The sequence below is a fragment of the Camarhynchus parvulus genome, chromosome 7 (genome assembly GCF_901933205.1).
Source record: "Camarhynchus parvulus chromosome 7, STF_HiC, whole genome shotgun sequence".
Classification (NCBI taxonomy): domain Eukaryota; kingdom Metazoa; phylum Chordata; class Aves; order Passeriformes; family Thraupidae; genus Camarhynchus; species Camarhynchus parvulus.
In genome coordinates this window covers 30,725,363-30,749,423 of record NC_044577.1, presented here as the reverse complement: position 1 = coordinate 30,749,423, position 24,061 = coordinate 30,725,363, and the positions used below count along the sequence as shown (strand labels likewise).

Below are 24,061 nucleotides of genomic sequence, written 5' to 3'. Positions count from 1 at the left end.
AGTGAAAGCTATCATATACTTTGATAAGAGATATCTACACATATTCTCCCATTGCTCCTTTTGCCTATAATTTTTTTTCGCATCCTTTATCATTTACAGCAAATTCTATTTCCACTTTACTGACTGATAAATACCATAAGTTTCTAATCAAATGGAACAGATGACAAATAAAAAATGGTTCACACCATCTTGTGTCCCATTTTACATAGTTGAAATTAATTGTGATTTCCTGGATATCAAAATTCCTTTATGCCTTCAGCATTTTTAGTTGGCTGCTCTTGAAATGCCATTTAATTTACTTCAGTAGTTATGATCAAATGCCTTCTAGCTCTTACAAAGAAAAAAACTCATTCTCTGATATCTTCTCTGTGTATCTGGAGTGCTGCAAAAAATGAAATATTAATGAAATATGGTTAATAACATATGAACTACGTGGTGGAATTTCCTTTTTTACATTCTGCTTTCATCACCAGAAGAGTTGCATTTTTTTTAATTGTAGCCAGAAATATACAAAAAGTATAATTTATTCTGGACGTGCATCAGCCCCCATACAGCAGTTCCAGATTTTTTCACCATTTTCAATTACAGTAAAACAAATAATATTATATTTCCAAAGTCACATAGATACAAGTTAGAGATTTTTCACAAAGCCTTAATTTGCTCTCCTGGGTATGTTAGGTGTTATATGGATTTTCATTTCAAGATTGTCTACTATTTCTTTTTTCCAGCAAGAACAATTTACACATTTACAGTCCACAGAGGGAAGCTTTAAGAATATTCTGTATTAGACAAACAGTGTCTGTAAAAGCCTTAAGAGTGTCCCAAAGCTTTGTTATCCAATATGGAGCCATGGGTTCTCTGCCCCAATTTAGCCTCAAATGACTGAAATACAAGCACCAAGCACCTGCATAATTGCAAGTGATTTAAACTGATCTACAGCATTAATGTCAGTCTTAATCTAAACATGTCTGTAAAAGCTATAGTTACTTTGATTTTAAAAATTTAATCAGTGATAAATACTGTGTCAGCTTTGAAGGCTTATTAAAGTCTGTCATTTGCACAGACATTTATGCAGGGAGGGTAATTCAGTATGAATTAGCTGTGTCTGACTCTCTGAAATGTTCCAGCTCTTTTAAATGTCCTTCTCTGCGACTGCAGTAGTGCAGCTTGCTTAGAAAGTATTTGCTTTTGGCTGCTCATGAAGTGACTGGGACAGAGCACAGCTAACACCTTGTTAAAACCACAGTATTTGCATTCAAAATTAAATAAACATGGGCAACAAAGAGGAGGTTCCCCTGGTTTGCTAAGTGTCTGCTTTCCCATCTGCAATGGGCACGAGTTCTTTTGGCCTCAAAAATACTGATTGAGGGCTGCTCCTAACCTTGCATTTTTCAGCAAACCACTGGGGTAGCATTGGATTGTAACCTTGGAGTTACTGAATGAAAAGCCTAATTCATGTGTGAAAATCTCATTGCTTGCGGGTGAGTGAGACTCAATGAAGGTTTCAGTAAACCAAGCTGCAGTGGAAGCAGTATCTGCTGGGGTAGAATCATCAAACCACTCCAATTTTAATTAAAGAATTTTGCCCTCTTACCCTTTGCAGTTCATCACAGAAAGATGTGTTTTGTTTTAATAAATTGAGCTTTGGGAGAAAACTCACTCAGGATAATAAGCTAAGTGTTCAAATATATTAGAGGAGTCATTTCCCTTTTATCATCACCATTAAACAAATGAGGAAGTATGTCAAGTATTTCCGATATTATGTTTTTACTACTCTGCAGAGGAAGAAAGACATGATAGCAATGAACTATGAACTATAAAATAGAAATATGAGAGGGGTACATAGTTCCTCTTGGTGGATGGAGAAGATAACTTTGCATGGGATGCTGCTGGTTTTTATTTTGCTCATTATTTTCTCTATTTATATTTGAATTATTTTCCATGTACTGCACGGTAAAATGGTAAGAAAACTAATAATTATTTTCTTTTCCATGGAAAGAAACACACCATATGCAGAGGCGAAGAGCATGAGTTTCTGAAAATATCTGTGAGGAAAGACTACTTGTTTATTGAAAGTCAGCTGATTCACTGGAGTAGAGGAAATGTGAATCACTTGACTTAGATGCATAGAAAAATCATGAAACTTTGAAATATTTTGTAGCAACATTCTAAAAATTTTGTAGCAGCCAGTCTTGTTCCAGCCAATGTGTTTATTCTGATTCATCCAGAAGCCTCTTCTTAGCCCAATGCCTTGGCCATCCACACAACTAGATCCATTATGCTGATTTCTCACTGAAGACCAACCTACTTGATTCTAATTATTGGATGATTTTACTTTTAGATCTTTTCAGTAGGAGACTTTTATAATTTGTTTTCTGAACTGTGCCTAGGAACTCTTTTGTTTTTTTATAGCGAGGGATCAGACAATGAGGCAGGGACAGTCTTATTTCCCACCTTACACAGTGGTGAATCAGCACAGAATTGCATCACTGGTTTCAAAACCAGCTCAGTTTATTCCAGCTCTTTCCAGATAACAGTATTGGCAAACTGTTTCAACTTTCCAATAAACGAGTAAATTTTAAATTAAAACTGAATGAGTACCATCAAGCTGAATGTTTTCTATAACTTGTTGATGCTTGAGCTCATCTGCTGTAGGTCCTCGGTGGCTCAGCTGGTCTTTGGGAAGCAAATCTCATGGCTGCTACCTGTTTCTCCTTGCCTTTGTGCCCTGGGCTGCTTTCCTCCTGCTGTCTGTCCCCCCTGCTCTGGCTGAAGTCCTCAAAATCTCATCCTTCCCAGCTATTTGTTCCCCTCCTGCCAGTTCACTGTGGCTTTTCCAGCCATCCCACAGGAGTGTGAGGCTCCATAGCTGGCACAGAGTTATCTGTTGGGATGTTACTGGAAATAATATCCTCATATGGATGAGGATTAATAGAAACCTCTCCTGGGCAGACAGTTGAACTCAGTTAGAATGTGGTGAGTATTTAAGAAAAGAGGATGTATTTCCTGCAGACATGTAAAATATTTATCTTTCTATTTTTCTCTCTCCTTTTATTTTTTTTCCCTAAGCCAGTTGAAATTCATGGCAATTTCTCTTTTGGCATAGAAAAATCAAGATGATCTAGTAGGGATATGAATTTACAACAGGGGTGTTGAAAATATCTCAGCCCACTGGATGTTAGAAGAGCTGTTCAGATTTACTCTGTCATTGCTGTAACCATTTCCTGCCATCATCAGAGACAGATTTCTGATCCACTGTTCACCAAACAGCTCCATCTCCTGAAATGGGAGAGTGCCTGGATAAAAAGTACTGTACATTAAGTCATTGTCTCCATGGTCCAAGAAAAGGCCATGCTTATCTGCATTTTTCTCACTATTCAGTTCAACAAAAGCTTAAAATACTTTCTAAAATCAACTGTGGTGCCTTCTGAGAATTTTAGTCTGAGTTACAAACAGTATTGCTTTCTTTTCTGATTGAGTCTAAGGGAAAATAAAAAATATGGAATTGCATCTCCTATGACCAACCATGGCAGTGGTTCAGAAGTTGAATGTTTTGGGTCACAACATGCAGAAAACATGTTGAAAAGGTAAAAGCTTCCAGATCAGCTCTGTGACATACCCATAAAGCAGTAATATATTGAAATAAGCTAATTCAACCAAGTGCTCAACAGAGTATGCTTCAACTCTCATGCCTGTTCTGCTGTCTTAGACCAGCATTTAATTGTTCTAAGCTTGTCATCATGTCATACCCCATGAACTACCTGTGAATTTTGCGGCGTATCAGGATTTTTCTCCTTTAGCCTGCTCATGCAGTAAACAGGTTTTAATGAAAGTTGCTTCCCAGCTTCAGTGCTCATCACACACATCAGTGTATCCCAGCGAGGTACAAGGCACGTAGGAAAGGAGTGAGTAACTTGTGCTGTTCCTGATTTCCTCCTTCTCAAGGCAGAATGATATAAAATGCTCTTTTCCATAACAGTGGATCCATCTTGCAGGGGAGAGAAAATGCAATATATGCGTATGTCTTATATGCAATTTTTTTACTTCACATTAATATTTTAGTCAGGGTGCTGTTTAGCATATCCTTTAGTTCACCTACAGTGGTGATTATTTTTCCTAAGTTTTGGTGCATGCAGTTGTAAAAATTATAGGTATCCTGTAGAATCCTCAAGACAATATATTGAAATCTGGAAATTTTACTGAAACAAATGAGATCATAGATAAGCATATAATGTTCAATTAACCACAGCCAAATGAAATTACATTTATTTTCTGTAAAAAGCAGGTAATAAATTAATTGTTTTCTGGGATTTTCCGAGTTCCAGTCCAATGGCACTTTTCTTACAGCTGTGTGCCACACACAAAGCTCTGTGGTACTTAGCTGGCTGACATAACAGCAGTCTTTAAATAGTTCAGAGTATTGAGTGTGGCCACAAGAATAATGATTTGGTGCCAGAAGGTCTGAGGAATAGGTGTAGTCAGTGAAGAAAAGGTAAGTCACAGAAGTCAAGGAAAATCATCTCGGTTTTATTAAACCTGTCAGATTTTCTCTATTGTAACGAATGTTAACTGTATTCTGCACACAGTCCTTGTTAAGTTGCAGTGAAGGAATCTGCTATTTCTGTCTGCCTTTTATAATCTAATGATAGTTTTTCAGTATCCTTCTTTCCAAGTGTGGTGCCTTCTTGCAGATAATCAGCATTTACTGTAACTCACCTTTTTCAGCAATCAGGCGTGTGCTACAATTGAGAATCCGCTCTCCTCGTGGAATGGAATGAGATTTTCCAGCACTGTGCTATAGATCTAGGTGGCTGTGTTTATCTCCACACATCCATCGTTTCAGAGAGTGAGACTCAGTAATTTTTTTAATAGTTTCTCTCAGCTGTGCACTCTGGGCCTGGCTCTCCACAAGCCCTTTCTGTGAGCCTGCTCATTACTGACAGTGGCACTTGTTTCAGAGGAAAGCTTCTATGTGACAGAGATTTTTAGAATCACGCCCTATATTTTTAATTTACATACTAATGCATGCAATTTGGCTGACAGCAATGACAGTTCTACAGTTCATAAACTAAATAAATAGTTGCAGTTCATTTCAAGCTAACATTATTTTAAAAATCCCAGTATATTGTGGACGTTCTCCACTGGCTGCACAGGAAATCCCAATTCATTTACCTAAGCTGTCTGAGCTGAATCCCTTACAACTCTTTACTTACAACATAGTAAAATAATTTACCTTTTAATTTCTCCTTACTATCCTTGAAAATGCTTAAACAGTATTGACGTCTCATGGTGATGCACTTTTTCTTAATTTGATAGTGATTTCTTTTTTGTTCATCTTGTAGAAATAAAGCATTGGAGATTATAGAAGGGATTCTGGGCTGGTATATTTACACTCATACACTGGAATTAGGGGCACTGTGCTGAATTCTAGCCTGTAAGGGTTGGCTTCTGTGTTGGGAAATGCTTAACTACACATGTGAAATATATATGATTAACATATTCTTGAAATTCAATATTCACTGGCTTTATTATGCAGCTAATTTGATAGTCCACAGCAGAAAATACCCAAACGATTATTTTTAAGTCTGCTTAATCTGTCATGGTGACAAGCACAGATTTTAAGATTAGTTATAAATACATAGAGAGGATAGATAAATCAAATGTGGAGTAGTCTGACGTTGGTCCATTATGCATGAAACTGATTTTTGCTGATGGTTCTGTAGATACCTGATTATCACTAGGTGTTAAATTTCAGTATATAGTCAAAAAAGCTACACATGGATGCATTATAGCCTCATGTGCATGGATGTGGACAGCCACATGCACATTTTAGTGTACAGTTGTCTGTTTCAGAAGCTGTTAAATGTCAAGGAGAGTTTTGTTTATTCATAAGGACAGTCCAATTTTTCCTGTTTGTTTTTGGTTTTTATTATATATTTTCACATATTGCCCACCCCTCCCAGTTAAGTTGCCTTTCCCCATATGGGGCCAGATCCTCCCTTTTTTTTCACTTTAGGCTGAGCACCATTCCTCTGCTTCCCACATGGCAAAACCAGGCCTGTGCCCCTGCTCTGCCCTTCAGGAATGTGCAGTTCTCACCTTCCCACACAGAAGGGAAGGTGATCTTCCCTCCCTGACCCCTGGGCCCATGTTTGCTGTGCAGGTGGAGATGTGGTCACCGTGCCTGGCAGGGCTCCCCAGCTCCATCTGGGATCTACAGGCACATAATGCCATCTAGAGGGCACAGCTTCTTCCCTTCCCACTGGAATACCTGGGATCCCTGCTGGCCTTCTTCTATCACCTGTGGTGACACTGCTCTTCATCTTTGTGATTCATGGGTGTTCTATTCCTCTTCTGGGTATTTGTACTCAGACATGGCCAAGAATTGGAAATTATTTAGAAGTGCTCAGTTGGTGATTACAGTGGTTTCCCTTTAATAAGCCTCCAGGTTTCTTTCTTTTCTTCAGTCAAATGATCTGTTCCTCCAGAAAAACCCTTCTGATTTTGTGTTCTGGATCTTGACATTTAAGTTCTTCAGGAAAAAGTTATTTTAAATAGAGGAAGAAAGTAAGACCTGAATTTTTCATTCAGCCTTTTATTAAACTCTAGGAAATACTTACACATTGGCTACTTTGCTAGACAAAATCCTGTGTGAAGTTATTGCAGCAACAGTTTCAGATCATCTGAGAAATGGATGTGAGGGTCATGCATTATGTGAGGCTGCTGTGTGTTAAACAGGAGTTAAAGTATTTTCTTCTATTGCATCTCTCCTGTTGCAAGACTTGGTTAACATTTCACAGTTAATGGTAATCTGGAAATGAGTGGAGTCTTCTCAGCATTGAGGTCATGGGGCTGAAACAGCTGAAGTTTCTCCTTAATTGCCTCCAATAGCTCCTCCTTTTTCATCTTTTGAACCTTACAGAGTTTGCTTATTCAGACCTTAGATGTGTCAGAGAAAAGTCTCTTGCACCCTCCTTGGTAATTTCCTCCAGTCCTATTTGATGTCATTGTACTTCAGCTGCTGTTACCAATAATGACCGTTATAATATTCTTTTTATTAAATAACAATGAGTGTGCTTTCTGTAACTTAAGTCTGATCTGTAGCTCATAAAAAGGATTTTGTAACACATTGTAGTGTCTCCCCAGTGCTTGCAGAGATTACTGTTACACACGTTCATGCATAAATTTGATTCAATTAAGGTAGGAGGTGTGAAACAGAGAAAAAGGCTCTGTTGCAAGTTTTATAAACGGCATCTTCTTTTTATATAATGCCCTGCCATGCAAAGTAGTTCAGGTAGCAGAAGCAGTGTAATTGCATGGAACAGCTTTCATTTGAGCTAATTAACTCTTCCTGAGACCCAGAGTATTGGCCCCAGTAGAACAATGCAGGAGCAGCCTGAGCCAGCTTTAGCAGATCTCTGCAGTGTTGACATAACTTCACTTGTAGGGAAATAGTCTTCCTCTTGGCTCCTCTTGCTGTGGCACAATATAGGTTTTTTCCATTCCAGTGATGGTTGTCTTTTTACTCTTTTTCTCAAATATTTTGCCCTTTGCATTGATCCCAGGGTAACTATTCAAAATTTTACCCATTTGGATGAGTAAAAATAAGTATTCTTAGCTCATTGTAAAAAAGAAATTTGCTAGTATTAGGCAAAAGCTGTATTTTTCACAAAGACATTGAATAGAAATAAGAGATGAGAATTGCTTCTCTTTTTTGAGCAAGTGATTTGCCTCGCTGGTGACATCTGCCAGGCAGGAATATTTCCCAATTGCAGGCCAATCTGACAGAGCAGTAATGTGATCAGTTCTAGGTATATCTGACATTGCATAGTATTTCATACATTGATTTATTTTTGTTCTTTTCTCTGCATTTTCCCTTTAGGCCAATTGATTAATCACTGATCCTACTCTTGAACAGGAGCTTGGAATAAGATAACAGCAACATTTCCTCATCTTTGATACTAATGTTATTTTATTTGGCTATCAAATTTAGACAAGTGAAGGTGGGTGCAGTTCCAGTGGCTGCACTTGAGCTGTGTTTAATTATGTGTGATGTGAATTTGGCTCATTCTGCAGATCAGGGCTGCTGCTGCTTCTGCTGTGCATTTCACACCTGAGCTTCTTACTGGGACACTCCTGAACCCCATCACGTTTGACCTGAAGTGTGTGCCATATGAGACTGCCATTTTCAGCCAAACCTTGTATTTTTAAGGACTTTTGGTTTGCCACATCCTCTAAAAGTTGTGATCTAAGGCATTTCTTGGACCTCCTAGAATGTATTTTGTCAACAAATGCAAGTACAAAGAACAAAATCTGAGACAAATTTTATATGCTGAATAGCAAAGTGAAGTTAATAATTGAGAAAGAGTTTAATATAACATGGTGGCACTTAATAATATATAATTACAATGGAATTTGATTCCATGTAGCTGGCTTGAATGTATATATTTCTGTACAGGTTTTTATTTTCTGTTTTCATAATGTACAAAGCTATAAAAATATCCAAGTAGAAAATCTGCTCTGGCACATCTCTCTTGTGTGCAGGAAAAAGTTCCCAACAGGCTTCTCTTTTATTTTGGTATTGTGGGATACATTTTTGTCCTGGCAGTTGAATTCCTCAGGGCTTCCCTATTAATGTTGGAAGATATCCTGTTATAATTGTGTGTCTAACTTGGGAATGGTGTAACAGGAGCAGATCCTCAGCCTTGTGCTGTGTACATTTTGGGGAGTCACTCAGCAGCAGCTGGAGTCCCTGTTCCCATTTCCTGTAAGAGAAACCCATCCATTGGATCCAAGGCCACACCACAGTGTGAGCTGCAGCCTGGTCAGTGTGAGAGTCAGAAAAATCACTGGAGATAAGGACACTCACAGCTCATCCAAGCCAAAAAGCCAATGTGGATGGGCCTGATGTCAGCCAGCTCAGTAGGAGACATTTCCTATAACTAGATAGGATCACAGCCTGATGCTGTCACATCACACAGTTTCCAAGGGGTCTTTATCCCATCTTCTGTAAGTGACCATAGTCTGCATAGGGCAGAAAAAAACAAAAAAAGAAACCTAAAAAAAAAAAAAAAACAAAACAAGAAAAACAACAATAAAAATCCTGTACTCTGCTGAATCTTTTAAAAGACAGAATTTGAGACATGAGCTCTTGTTCTTCCAGGCCAAATACAGCTACTGTTCAAATTCAGTCTAAAAGATTAAAAATGAAATTCATCAGAACCTTCAATTTAACAAATGTCAGTGCAGAAGCCACATGTTTCTGTGTGGAGCAAGGGGCATTGCCCAATTCTTGCTGTGTGCCTGTAAGAACAAAAGAGAAAAAGGTTCAGAGCTCTCAGGAGAAACAGGGTGATGTTTGCAAATAGAGTTTCATTTCAGCTGGCAGGAAATGAGCAGTAATTTTGTGATTCAGTTATTAGGAGCTGGCTAGTGGCTACAAAACAATTGCTGCACGTTTTGTGGCATTTGATGCTCTCCACAGCACAGCACCAATGCCTGTCCTGCTCCACTTGGCTTCACAGCTCCTTAGCTGGGAGGGACAGAAATAACTGAAGCCATCAAGAGAAGTTCATTCTGAAATACCTGGGGAGGTTGACTGATGGGTGACTTCTGATGGAGAGAGTGGAATTGCAGGAAACATTGCCTTCAGGAATAACTCAGTGCTCCCATGTAGTTAAAACAGAAAAACTTGTTATAAATTTATGTGGGGAGCTGTGAAACAGGTGACATTAATAGCTTATTGTGGTGGAGAGCTTTTAACTTGAAGTCTTTAAAGGAACAAAGTAAAATGATTCAGCACAGGAGGAGGAAAAAAATATATTTTATTATGTTTAAAAATACTTTGTGGCATTATCAATTACATCATCACATAATGTTTAAAACTATTGCATAGTACAACAAAGAAAAGCCATTATTTTTCTTGGAATTCAAATTAAAAGAAGCTCAAGGGATGTTTTTTAACCAGTTGTGTATTTTATTTTTTCCATTTCAGGAAAACTCATACATGTTTCTTTGGAAAAAGGAAAAAAAAAAAAAAAGAAAAAGATTTGCTGACTTGCATATCAGAGAACTGGTATGAGTTTCCCATCACCCAACCAATGAATGTGACATTCAAGCAAATGGAATCAGTATTTTCCAGACTATCAGTTTAAATCATTTTATTTCATAATTTCATGATGTTTGAACTAAATGAAGGAACTTAGGATAAATAATTAGGAAAAATATTTCTTGATAAATATGCAACGTCCTCTTTCTCTGAAGTCAGAGCAAAACATCTGTTGTTTTACCTTCCAGTGAGATCCAAAATAATTGGGTGTGGGATACATTTGTGTTGTAGGTTATGCATTAAATGAGGGGACAAAATCAGGAAGGCAGTAAAGTCTGAATATTTTGTTTCTATCATCAGCTCCCATGAGCAAACTCCATTGTAATTTCTTTGGGGGAGTGGAATGGGTGAGTGGGGAGGAGGTTGGTGTTGCTGTCCCTTGAAGATGGTGCCAAATTGAGCTCCAGATTTTTACTGTTTACTATAATTTAATAGCAGCCCTTCAGTTCAGGTGCATTGAGCAGCCTGGAAGCACCAGTTCAGGGATTAAAGCAATTTTTTTCGCACTGACCTGTGAAATTATATTTTATTTTCAGTCCAATGTTATTAGAAGAAAAACATAGAAAAGCTACTTTAGAGGAGAAGAGCTGTTCTTGATAGATAGAATTTCTAGAAATTAAAAAAAAATCCTGAATATACTTTATGTAATCCTTGTCTTTCTGATACTTAATTTCAAGGTTTTCTACCTGTGAAGGCAGTTTGTCCCCTGGTCTTTTTTTTTTCCATATCCACTTTCCAGTGCCAAGAATGAGCAGTGTTATTTTCATATTTTCTCTGAATGTCTCAGAGACAAGAAGGGGAAAATAAGAAGTGTTTCTGCTGGGATGAAGTGGCCCAAACATTAATTTTCATACCCAGATCTGAAATGCCCTATTCTTTTCAACCTCCCCATTAGATGAACCTTGAAGCTTTGTGTGCTACTCAGGTGTGGATAATGAAATCACAGCAAGTGCAAAACTGTCACAGTGTCAGTGAGCTCATGGTCAAAATTACCCAGCTTTGAAGGATAACTCATTTACAGAAAATTCTGAAGTGCTATCTCTTATTGCTTGAAAAACTGTCTTAAAATACATTAATTTTCTTCAAGATCTGAAAGTTTTTTTTTTTTAATGAAAAATAAAAACTACCTTTTGGAAACTTTTTAAGAGCTACCATATGTATAATTTCAGAAGGATTCAAACCCAAAATTTGGCTATTGGTTTCAGTGTCACTCCTAAATTTGATAAGTCTTCTCCAAAATGTTTCCTTACAAAGCAAAGCAAATATTTTTCTTTGAAAATTACTGCACCAACAGTTTCTTATTGAGCTTCAGCGCTGGGTTAACAGATAGTCAATTGTTTTCCACTAATCTTTACTAATTTCAAATAATTACTATTCCAAAGAATTAGAATTTTCCTTGACAAGAAAAATGCAAATGCAACTGACCAAATATGATATGATTTTCTCCTGTAAGAGTTTTCAATGCAAAGATACTTAGGTATGTGTCACATACAAGATGATATTAAACACAGAATGCCATTTTGGATTAATCAAGTCCTCACCACTTCCCTTTATCTGTCTGTGTTAATTGTAAGAATTTTAGTTTGACTTAGAATTTCAGGATCTCAGACCATTTTTTCATGGACCAGGGATTTTTATTTCTTTGATAGAAGAAATAACTGCCTGTGAATATTACATGGGGAAGCACAGTAAGTCTGTCGGTGTGAAATGCACTCAGTTCTTAAAGAGAGCAATTCCATAAGGGAACAAATCACTTAAAACAAGAAGGGAGGGGGAAAAAGAATGGGATGGGAATCTTGGTGGGGCTTTTGGCTCTCCAGCCTTATACTTCTATGCTTTCTCAAGTGTACATGTGTTATATAGATCATGTCTTTAGGAAATACAGTTGTATGCTGGCTGTCTCTGCTTCTTCAGATCTCTTTTACTCCTCATGCTCAAAAAATGTTTTATGTGGAATCATTCAGAAGAATTTTTTGGGGAGAAAAAAAGGCATCCTTCATAATTTTAACCCATTTGCATAAAGGCCTGTGTTGACAGTGCTTTGCCAGTGGAAATGTTGAGAGTCTATTATTATCTCTGTAAATACTGGTAGAATTTGCTGTTTTCTACTATTTGCATGCAGGTAAACATGCAACTCTATTATTGATATATCTGTTAGCAGTAGCCTAGGTGATTATTTGCTTGAAGATAAGCCTGTGCTTATAATGCAGTCTGTTTTGCTAGATCTATTCCCAACCTTCTTAAAATGTCAACTCCAAACATTTCTGTGGTGTCAGAAGGGAAAATGTTGAAGGTTTTAAAGGCTTGTCATTCTTAGTTACTTTAGAGTTAACCAAAAGGATAAAAAGACAAATATTACCGTTCTTGAACCAGTTGAAAATGTTCAGCCCCAGATTCTGGGGAAAAAAAAAGAAAAAAAAGTTATTTCACAGAGGAATTCCCAGGAATATGAGTTTTGCTTTAGTCATTTTTAGAGCACAGTCTCATCAGCAGTGTATGAATCTCATTTGGTTCTGGTTTGTTGGATTTGAATCCCGAAGTTTGTACATTTATCCAATATAAGTAAATTTGGAGGAATAAATTCCAGTTGCACTCTTCTCTCCAAAGGGAGACTTCCTCATTTAGGTTGGACACCCAACAGGGAAATGCTCAGCAGACAGGAAAAGCTTTCTGTGCTTATGAGCCCCATCCAGGACTGTGGGTGGGAGTCTCTCCCTGCAAACTGCTAAAAATCTGAATAAATGAGCAAGTTCTGTGTTCTGATCTTTGACAGCGTGAAATCCACACAAATTTTAAAACTGTTACATAACTTCTGCTGTAAGTTCATGTTTAAATACATGAATCTGCTCATCAATAATTGGTGAGGAATCACAGGAAGCTGCACAGACCTTGGGCTGCTTTTTGCTCACAGCATTTAAACCCAAGGGTTTTTTGTAACCTTAAGTGGTTAGTTTCCTGATGTTGAATAAATATATTTTGATTTCTAGCATACATCAGAAGGTTTTACTGCTCTCTGTGAGTCTACAAACCCATGGGTAGCACAGCTATAGCAGATCATGTCCTGGGAGATATGCTGGTTTTAAAATTTAATATCGTTTTGTAACAGTAAAGAATTTTAAAAAAACATTGTTGAAGTTGTGAATTGCAAGAATGATCCCCACCAGTGCTGCCCAATAAGGGCCTTTTTATAGACAGAATTATAATTGACACTTGTATGGTTCTGTGTTTTATTATTTAACATCCCATATGTATTATTTCCATGCCATGTTTTAAGCGAATGGGAATTAAACACTGGCTGAGTATTTCAGATAAAATATGTCAAATGTTTTAAGTGGGGTTAAATATAACAGGCCATTAAAAAATAAAACAGAAAATGATGCTGCTGAGAAGGCTAAGTGTTTTGAAGCAAGGGTGAGGAGCTTGGCTGTCATCATATCACTGATTTGTTCTTTTTGGTGTTTTGCTTTTTTTCTCCCATCTCCGTGATCCAGAAGAAATAGTTAAGGCTGGGACACTTAAATAAAAAAGCACTTTGTTTAAGTATTTTTGCACAAAATTCACTGATTGTTTCATCAATAGGTAACCCTGCCCAGTCTCAGTGTCCTGAGGATGGAGGGCCAGGGAGCAGAGCTGTTCAGCAGGGAGATGCTCCGTGGCTGCCCAAGCTTTGATTTGTTGTGGAAAAAGTGTAAAGGACAAGGTGGAAACATCCAAATGTTGACAGGTGGCCTTGAGGTGCAGTTCTCATTTTATTCCCAGCAAAGAGTAAAATTAGCTGTCTTTACTAATATAAAAGGCACTGGAAGGTGGCCAGTGGAAATGCTGTTATAGTGCTAGAATTAAATTAAGGCTTTTGTTGCTACAATTACATTGATTTAAAAGCAAAAATGTAATTTTCAGCTCTTCTGACCAGCATAAGTATGGTGTTAAACTTTTCTCTGACAATTTGTTGGATTAGTCTTTCAAAGGAGAAATTTTCTGCATAGCAGGGACAGAAAAAAGCAAAAAGTTCCCTGTGACCAAAGACACAGAGGTGGTTCAAGTGGTAAACTCCTCCTAGAACAGCAGCTTACCAAAAATGCTCTGAGGACATAAGGAAAAAATGCAACAGCATCACTTCTTACTTTGCCAACAACAGGGTTTGACCCCTTGTGTGCTGTAGGAAGCTGTGACCACAGAAGTATACAAAATCAGAGGCTGAAAGCAGGAAAAAATTGCTGAGTACATTTGAAGTGCTTGGACAGCTCTTAATACACTGCAGTGGGCATGACAAATGAATGTCTGTGTAAATCAATAAAGCTTTCTGTAAGTGGACAAATGGTTTAGTGTGAATAACAAAGGAGTGCACATGGTAGCTGTGGGGTAGCATTCTGCCAGGGATTTTAAAGTTCACTGTCATAACTTTGTTCCCCTTGACCTTTATTGATGATACCTTCAGAGCATGCTGAGCTGCTAACTAGACATGCAACCTTTAGACCTTCATCTCCTGCTCATGACTGGATGATCTTTAAAGGTCCTTTCTGATCCAAACCAGCCTATGGTTCTATGATCTCCTCTTCCCTTAGTGCAAAATGCATATCACTCCCTGCTTTCTTCTTTCTTCCCCCTCCCATCCTTCAGTTTTGTCTCAACTCTGAGACAAAGGTTGAGTAAGGAAAACTATCTTGTACGTAATTCTCTTTTAGTCATGCTTCTCTTTTATTCGTGCATTCTAGTAGAAAATTCAATTTATTTTAATAGTTAATTAATAGCTTTAATTAATTTCATTGTCATTGTAAAAGTGCAGAGGATTGTCTGTTGAAACATCAGGTGTGTAGCCTTTTATTAATTTTGAAACTGTGCAAAGAGCTGCCCCACAGGAGAAAATATCTGTGGGAGAGAGAGAATTTAGCTGACTCAAAGAAGTTTTATCTTTACCAGGGCTATGGTTTTTTTTGTCCTGAGGAAGGAATTCAAATCAATTGACAAAGTCTCTGATAATGACTGTATGTTAGCAATGGTACCAATTCAAGGCAGCCTGTGTTATTAAAGTGGTCTGAAGTTTTACCTTTCAAACTCCATCTCACAATTCAGAACCACGTTCAGGAAGTTGGAGGCTGCTTAACATTATCCAAGTCATCTTTAAATTTTCCAGTGTTGGGAGAGACTCTAGTGCAAAATACTTTCAAAATCAGAATTGGGAGGGACATCAATTTTGACATTTTAGGATCCTTGAGTCTGTAATGATCCAAAAGCAGCAGGTACTGATACTGATTTTGCATTTAGGGGTAAGTTATGCCACAGTTACTTTTAGCTGACTGAATGCTGCTGTACTTTGTGAGCTGTCCCCCAGAGACCAATGTGTGTGCCTGAGGTGGCAGGCACTGAGTGCTCCATCTTTGCTGGGCTGCATCACTTTTCGTGTTAGCAAGGCTGAGGGACAGAGAATGATCGTTCATTTCTATGTGTGACATAAAATATACATAAATTCCTAGAGGACAGCTATGCCTGAACTAGGAATCACTGCAGAAATCAGTGGCTATCTCAGAAAGTGCTGCTCTCAGGACTCTCAGCTGCTTGCTCTCAGCAAGCTCAGCTCTCCCTGCACAGTCCCTGCCAGGTCATGGGTGGGATTAGAGCTGGGGTCAGAACTGTCACTGCCCCAGGTGCCTGCAAGGGTGCAAAACTTTCCAGCTGTGAGAATAGAGAGAGGCTCCTTCCTGCAGCTTAGCCTTCTCCAAGTGTGGCCTGAAAATAAAAATGGAAATTTAATAGCAGTTTCCTTCAAGGAGATGTACTCTGCTTAACTGGCAAAGGATGCCCAGAATATACAATATGAGAGGAAGGCAAAAATTGAGCAGCCTTACAATAACATCAAAACCCAGTGATTTCTGTTAAATAAATGAAGGTTTGGATTAGGAGGCAGGGTTTTGAGACTGTAAATGCTATTACAAATTTTCCAAATGAACACTTTCGGGGGAATGAGGATTATTATCAAGTATTTTGTTGTACTGTAGAGTGATTTAATATATCAAGTACTGGTTTTCTCACGTTGTGGGAACTGGCACAGATTTTAAAGCAAAGTCAGTCAAGTGTTCCCTTCTAGTCTAGTCCTTATTACAAAAATGCCAAATAAACAGGCATGATTTCCTTGGCAATCAAGAAGCACAAAAGTCAAGCTAACATTGACTGCCTTACATCCTTTCACTGCAATTTTAAAACCAGTGGTGTGAGAACAGGTTTTATTATACAGATGTTTCCACTGTGGATTGATAAGAGCTGAAATGTAGCATTTATCTATAATGCTATCAGGTTTAGATTTCCTAATTTTGGTAGCCTGTTTGTAATGGAATAACTTGCTGAAATCAGAGGTTCAGTGAACAGATCCAGGAAGATTTAACATTCCATTTTACAGCATTCCAAAGCATGGAGTAAGAGAAGCATGGGGAGCTCTCTGTATATTTCATATAGTACAAGGGTGTGCTGTAGTTCTTTCACAGATTTCTGTGTATAAGCAGTCTGCCCAAACTATTTTAGGATAAAATCATACTATGTCTTTTTATGTTAATAAAAATGAAAATTAAAAATAAAATCCATAAATATATCAATATGTGTGAGTGGAAGTCTGTGCAGACTAATCTGTTAGTGAGTGCTTCAGAACAGTAAGAATTTCTTTTGGATGGAATTTTAGGGGGATATTCATAGAGAAAATATCTGAAAATCTTTAAGTCAGGAATATTTTTATGTAACAAACATCTCTTTATTTTATCAATCAATCTGCAAGAATATGTCTGGAAAAGCACAGTATGGCCTCTTCAGTCTGGAAGACTAATTACCCTCCAGCTTCTGATTTTTTACTGCTGCTTTTTCAGTAAAAAAGCTTCTTATTCTACTTTGCTCCTTCTTCAACTGCCACTTTTTGCTGCCTCATCTCACAGTGCTCTCTGCAGGATCACCCATAGACTTTTTATAGCCTTATGTTGAACCCATCCATAGGTGACATTGTGAAAATATGATGCAGAGCATTTTACCACCTTTGCTGGCTTTAATTGTACCCTGGAGATAAAGCACAGATTCTCTACACTTGCTTATTTAGACTTTTAAATAAGTAAACTCTATATGCCCTTGTTTCTTACCACACTTCTACTCTTCAATCTCTTTCAAGATGCTGGCTAATAGTGTACATTTGCTTTTGCTTCCTAGCCTTGCTTTTATGATTCAGCTGAATTTGAAATTTTTATTAATGAATTAATTTAATAGACTTTGGGATTCTTATTTTGTTGATTCATTGACTTTTTTAACAAAGAAGAGGCAACTGTGCATCTTTCACAGTCTTTCCATACAGCACATTACATTAATTTTCCTCTAAAACTGCAAATGTTAACTGTATTTATCACTGTTGTTTTGTGTAACCACAATTCCATTGAAACAGCACTTGTTTAAGTTTTATAGAAGGTTAAAGTAATGCAAGTACTGTAAATTGCATAATAGTTGTAATTATGGGAAGGTATTGATTTTGGTGTTGAGGTTATGTGATGGGAAGTTTTGCATGGGAGGCAGAGAGATTTCTAGAGCCAACTTTCACTCACAGATTTTTATATATTTTGTTTTAGTTTCTCAGTCTCTAAGAGAAGACTAGTTGAAACTTGCTCTGATGAAACTGCATCACACTTTAGAGATTTTCCTCTTCCCATACCATAAGAATTCTTAAAATCAAATAGATATATAGAGAAAAATAGTTTACTGTGATTTACTTACCAGATTGTGCTATTTTTAAGTTTTCACTATGCAAAGAGCATAATGAAAACTGAAGACAGATGAAAGGTCCTATTGCACAGGATTTTTTATCATATTTAAATTACATATGTGGGAGAAAAAAAATCTGACTTCAAGACTATGTTTAGATGTAGCAAAATACCTCTCACTCTTGAAATAATCCTTTTTTTTTTTTTTTGTATGTAAAGGCTATTAAATTTATCAAGGTCAGTTAAAGGATGTAATAATTCACCAATTATCTGTAGAATGACCTGTGCATGTGGGCTTCCCCACTGCAGAGCCAGGCTTTAGAGGGGCTGCCACAGTTAAAAGCTGACATGATGTTGGCTTTTGTTCCCCTGTGATAGTGGCTGCCTCTGTTTGTGTCCAAGTGGTTCTTAAGTAAAAAGTTCCCTCTAAACTGAAAATGGAGAGGGAGAGAAGAAGATATGTCAATATCTTTTATGGTGTTTCATTACCAACTCTATTGCACCTGACAAGGTGAGCTGGTGGACATACATGGAATATCTGCTATGATATTGTTCTAAATTGTAATGCAGGGTGTGAATAATGTCATAAATGAATGTCACTTCTGGTTTTACTCAAAGCACCAACCTGCAGCAAAATAAATTGCACAGTGCATTTTATTCTGGATCTTGAAGAACTATAGTAGGTAAGCCCCCTGAGGATTTTTATGAACTGTCATGTGGTGAAAGATATCCTTTCCTAAATTTACATATTTACTTATTTATTCCCTTTCACTGTAGGCAGAGAATTCAGCGCTGGCTCTGGAAAATGAAAATCAAAGAGAGCAGTATGAAAGATGTCTCGATGAGGTAAGGTGGATAAAAAGGTTGTTCTTACCTGCTACTATAATTAAATTAATACAAATTAATCTCTGCCTCTCTTAGAAGGTTGACATTGTTCTGCAATTTTTGTATTACCTCATTCTAATTAATTCCAAGAACATGTGTTTGGCAGTCAAAGGTGTTGTTCTCCACGACCTCTGCTGTAAATCTTGTTTTGACCACAGCTCTTCACTGAAAAGTTGATATCCCTATGACCAATACATAGAACTGGCTTGCTGCTTTAGGAGGAGGAGATTATCATTTGCCTGATAGGTGCTGAGCACTCCTTTTCTGTCAAGTGGAACACATGTGGATGAGGAATCCCTCAGCTTTCCCGTGTGATACATTCCATAACCCCACAGCTGAGTCTCTTATCTCCCCCTTAGGGTTACATACACAGCTTTTAATGCTGTTTTCTTCCTAGCTGCTGGCTTGATCAGAGCTTTTAATGCTGGTTTTAATGCTGGTTTTTTCCCAGCTGCTGGCTTGATCAGAGCTTCCCGTTACAGCTGGAATATAATTCACCCCTCCCTTACTGTCTGAGCACTGCAGCAGGGGCTGCATTCCAGGAGTGCCTACTGTCTCCTGTTGCATGGAGCTTTCTCCACACAAGTACTGATGCTCACTTGCTCCTCCCGACAAGGCTCTCCAGCATGGCTCAGAGTTTAAAGCAGTTTGAAAGCTCTTAGTGGCTCCAAGAGTTGCTTGGTAGAAATCATTTACCCATTCCATAATAAGGATGTGTCATGGCATAAGTAATTAACTGCCATGCAAACAAAACAAGAAGCCCAGCTGTACCTTGGGGAGAAGAGTGCGTGAGCAAGCAAACCACCCAGGGCAGATGACAACTCCAGTCTTCACTGCAGCTTTTTTAATTTTTAATTGGCATTTGCTGAACTGCTAGAAGCCTGAACAATACAACTCTGGTACAAGAAACCTCCAGTTTAGTGCAGATTTTGATCAGCAAATCCTCTCTTTTGCCACTGTGGGAGATTTTTGTCAGGGAATTTGCAGATACACCTTCCCCTGGATCATGCTCTGCCCTTTCTGGGGCTCTGGGGTCCAGCAGAGCCTTTGTCTGCAGTGGCCTGAGTCACCCTCAGTGCACACTCAAACCATGCATGGATATCTTGGTGATAAGCATGAAATTACCATATAATTGCTAACCTCATTTTAAATTACAGAGCCTGACTTAAAATTATTTTCTGATTGTCTAGGACAAAATCTGCTTACATAATTAGTTTTGGAAATGAGTGAAGCACTGTAACTGTCCATTTCAGCAAAACACTCCTTGCAGATTACAAGGAGAGAAAACATGCTTTTATCCTGTTTGCAGTAGGATGGTGGATTTCTGACCCAGGGTTGTTTTTCACACACTGTTTCAGTTTGAAGATCATATAATTAAATCAAACTATGCTCTCAACTTCATTATCTTCAACATTACGTTGGCTGCTTTCAGTTCTTCTGTATTATCACAGCTGCCTCCATCTTCTCTCACTGTGTCAACTTTTCCAGGAGAAAGTGCTTCTCACCACCTCTGGGTTTGGGCTTCTCTGGTTTTTTTTTTGTTCATCTCCTTCTTTTTTTTTGTGTGTTTCACAATGCTTTGGCATTGTGTACAATGCTGTAACCAGCACTGTTTCAGCTGACACAAGCTTGGACCTAATGCCTTCTGGTCACTGGGGTGAAGAAGTTGTTGCCCATGACTGAGGCAAGAAAACCTCATTTAACAATTGCAGATTTTGCAGGAGTCCCAGGTCAGTGTTCACCTGAACAAGAAATCACACATCCTCACCCTCTTTTTTTAGAGTAATAATAAAGGGAATAGGAGATGAGACAGAAATTTAATTAGTTAATAACAAAAAGTCCTTTCCAGACAGGATTGTTATTGGAGATCTTAAGCAAATAAAATACTTTCCGTAAAGATTGTTCTAAACAATTAAAAATATTTGAAAATATTTCCATTGTAAAATTTCTTAAAGGCTTTAAGTCTGATGATTGCTCTGTTCATACCTCATCTTACACCAGCCCCTCTTCTTGGAAGTGAGAATTTCTTCAGCCCTTCCCTAGTGTGGCTCTCAGAACCTGTTGATGTTTTTGGGAGCAGATGTGTTTCAGGAGCAGCCTGTATCTGTGTGTGCTGCAGCCCCCCTTTGCCTCAGGGGCACCTGGCAGCTTTGGAGTGAGGAGCAGAGCTGTTCTGGGAGCACAGGGCTGTGATCACACCCCAGCCTGAGACACCTGGGGCTGCCACTGAAACATGTGAGCAACTACTACAACCATGGTTTTAATTTTTTAAATTTTGCCTCTCTAGTCAAATTAGTTGTGAGTGCAATGAACTTCTCCTGGGCTGATGCACAAGGAGTGCTTCCCTCCCAAGGCACCACCTGGCCATCCTGGCTGTTACATGTCTGGGAGACTGGACAGCCCCTGAGGGACTGAAGGAACATCATTTGATAACTACTGAGAGAATGCTGCCCTCTCTCCCTCATCACTCAGAGCCTCAGAGTGCAGCTCCTCTGCCCTGGGCACAGGCAGACTCTGCTCAGGGCACTCCAGCCCCATTTAGCCTGGCCACCCTGGCAATGGCCCCTGCCTGCTCCCTCAGGGTCACAGCCAGGTGACCCCTGCAATGCACAGTGTGCTCCCTGCTCAGGTGTTGGTGCCCATTAAGCTGAATATGAAGGAAGTAAAAATAGTCACTGTGATTTTTCTGTCTGTCTGTAGCAAAGCTATGCCAGAGCTGAGATTTTAAAGCTATGCTTACCATTATTTCCCCTCATTTTTTTTTTTTTTTTTTTACATCAGTTATTTTACATATTTCTCATTCATATAATGCCCTACATTTAATATTGTATAAATGCCTGCAACTGTGACATAAAAATGCATGCTCTGTAATGATTTTCATGGTAAAATTCAATGAAACTCAAATGTTCAGAGAGATTAAATCTGAAAAGCATATGGGTCAAGCTGAGCAGAGTCCTTTATGAATTTTAACAATTATTCACTGATTTTAAAATAATTGTTCATCTCTGAAGTGTAAATGTAAAAAACTTGGAACAGTATTTGGAAAAAGGTGTCATTGAAATGTTCCAGTACTTGATAAATAAGAAAAGAGCTTATTTAAATTCAGACATACTCCATAAATCTGTCTTTCTGTTGCTGAAAAATTTGATGCAAAACCCAGGATTGTCTTCCTGTACCTTTGGGCTTTGAGGTTAACATGCTAAATCTCAGTTTCCTATTGTGGAATTCAGCTGTCAGTTTACTGGTAGGTGGCAGTGTCATGGTTATTCACATCACTGTGCCAACTGAGATTTCTGTCAAAGCTTCACCATATTCATGTGCAGGAAATTATGCAACTTGGGGTAGTTGATATTTTTGCTGATGTTTTAAGAATTAACTAATCAAAAATGCAGAGTTACCTTAAAGAAAGGCGTTGTGTTTTTAAGATTTGAATAAAAGATAAATCCTTTATTTTAGTACACTTGAAATGTCTTTGTGCATATGGGATTATGCATTAAAGGCAGCTGTGTAAAATCTCAGTACTTGTAAAAGGCATAACAGATGTTGCATTCGGGTCTCTTTTATTTGAATCATTCTTTTTATACCTTTTCTATTAAGACCACTTTATGACATATATTTGTAAACATAATTGCCTAAGGAAAAAGTGAAGCTGGATTTTTTGTCTCTTTTATTGCAATCCCAAAAAGGAATCATCACCTAAAGATCCTGGCTCTTAAGTTCAGAGGAAAGGCAGGGAGTGTGAAAGGAAGGAGTGTCACCTTCTGCAGAACAGCAGACCAAGGAACCAGCCAGCTCTGTTCTACTCCTTGTTTCACCTTGATTAACTGCAGTTACCACAGGTCAAGTACTTTTACAGCCTGATTTTCACTGGGATTGAGCTGCAGTTATGTCTCACTCAAGTGAGAGCTTCACATCTTCACATTTTCTGCATCTCAGAAGTCAATTCCTCTGCCTGCAATGATCTCAGTTACCACAGCTTTTGGTAGTTGTGACTATCAGTTTTGTGGAACTGGTTCATTCACATCCATGGTGTCTCCTGATACCTGTAAGTTAAAACGAAGTAGACTGGTGAGTTTAGCAGCTTATTTCCATATGCTGTAGGAGTAGAATGGCAACCTCGTTTGAAATGCAAACATTTGGCTATGATTCCACTTATTGAGTGCTAAATTAGTTTTAGTAACAGCAGAACATGTCACTGAAGGCTTCCCACCTCTGTTCCTGCTGAATACCAAAAATACAGACCTGAAAGTCTTGAATGGTAACAACAACATAGTTTGCCAAGTTGCTAGATAATAGAAAAAAAATAGCCACATTTTTCTGAAGAACCTGGTTACATATCTTTGTTATTGAGTTCCTTGGGAGCTATGGATCACTGGCAGGTACTTCCATTTAGATACCTATCTTCACTCAAGAGCTGGAAAGTTTGTCATAAATGCATCAGCAGGTTCAGTTTTTTTCCCATTTGGAATATTATGCCATTTACACTCCTCTGTACAATATGTAAAGCTGTAGGAGTCATTTTGTAGGCTATGCTGTTGTGAGTGACTAGTGCACACTTCAAAGAGCCTTTTCGTTCTTCCTTGGTAAAGTAACTCTGTGTCAGAAAGTAAAGGAATAATGTATTCTCTATGGTTTGTTCAATTTTCAGGTAGAGCAAACAGCCCTTAAAGTACCTGCCAGGAGGAGCAGTGTCAATGGAGAGCCTGAGAGCCTGCAGGGCAAGGCACATGGGCTTTCAAACCCTAGCGTGTTTACTTCTGGTGGTTATTACTGTTCTAATATTAGTCTGTGTCTTCAGTTAAATCATGTAGAGAGCTATTCTTTTGGAGTGTTGTTCCACAGGCTGCCTGAAGTTAGGGACCAGTTTGGGGAAAAAAAAAATTGATACTAGGCAGCTTTATGAGTAGGCACCAAATGTAGCTTTTGTATCTAGCAAAAGTAAATGATTTACAGAAGTGAATTAGCTGCTGCAGCTCTTTGCTCCCCACAGAGTTTGGACCAGTGTTGGTGGGGGTTTTATTTAATTTGCCAAGAGTAACAAGAATCAATGCAGATTATTTAGTGATACCTGCATAAATTTTTACTGTAATTTCAGTAAACCAAAACTAAATCAAAAGTCTCTTTTTTCTGAGAGAGGCATCTCTACTTGCTCTGCCTAGATGCAGGAGCAAAATGATAAGTCAGCACATTGTGTGATAACATCTGCATATATGGTGTTGAACCTTCAAGTTAGACAGCACCAACAGAAAATCTCACCTCAGTCTTTCTTTCTCTTCCTCCTCACTCCCCCTGTCCTTGCAGGTAAATATAAATTAGAAAGGATGTATAAAATAAATAACTTCAT

The 24,061-nt window shown here is 38.2% G+C and overlaps 1 protein-coding gene across 7 annotated transcripts in view; it reads left to right on the top strand.

The window, feature by feature from the left end:
• NCKAP5 (NCK associated protein 5) overlaps window positions 1-24,061 on the top strand; it is a 378,350-nt gene that overhangs the window by 266,444 nt on the left and 87,845 nt on the right. For all 7 annotated transcript variants that reach the window (XM_030952067.1, XM_030952070.1, XM_030952063.1 and 4 more), the window contains one exon: window positions 18,610-18,678. In XM_030952067.1, coding sequence (XP_030807927.1) covers window positions 18,610-18,678 — 69 coding nt within the window. The remainder of the gene's footprint in view (window positions 1-18,609; window positions 18,679-24,061) is intronic.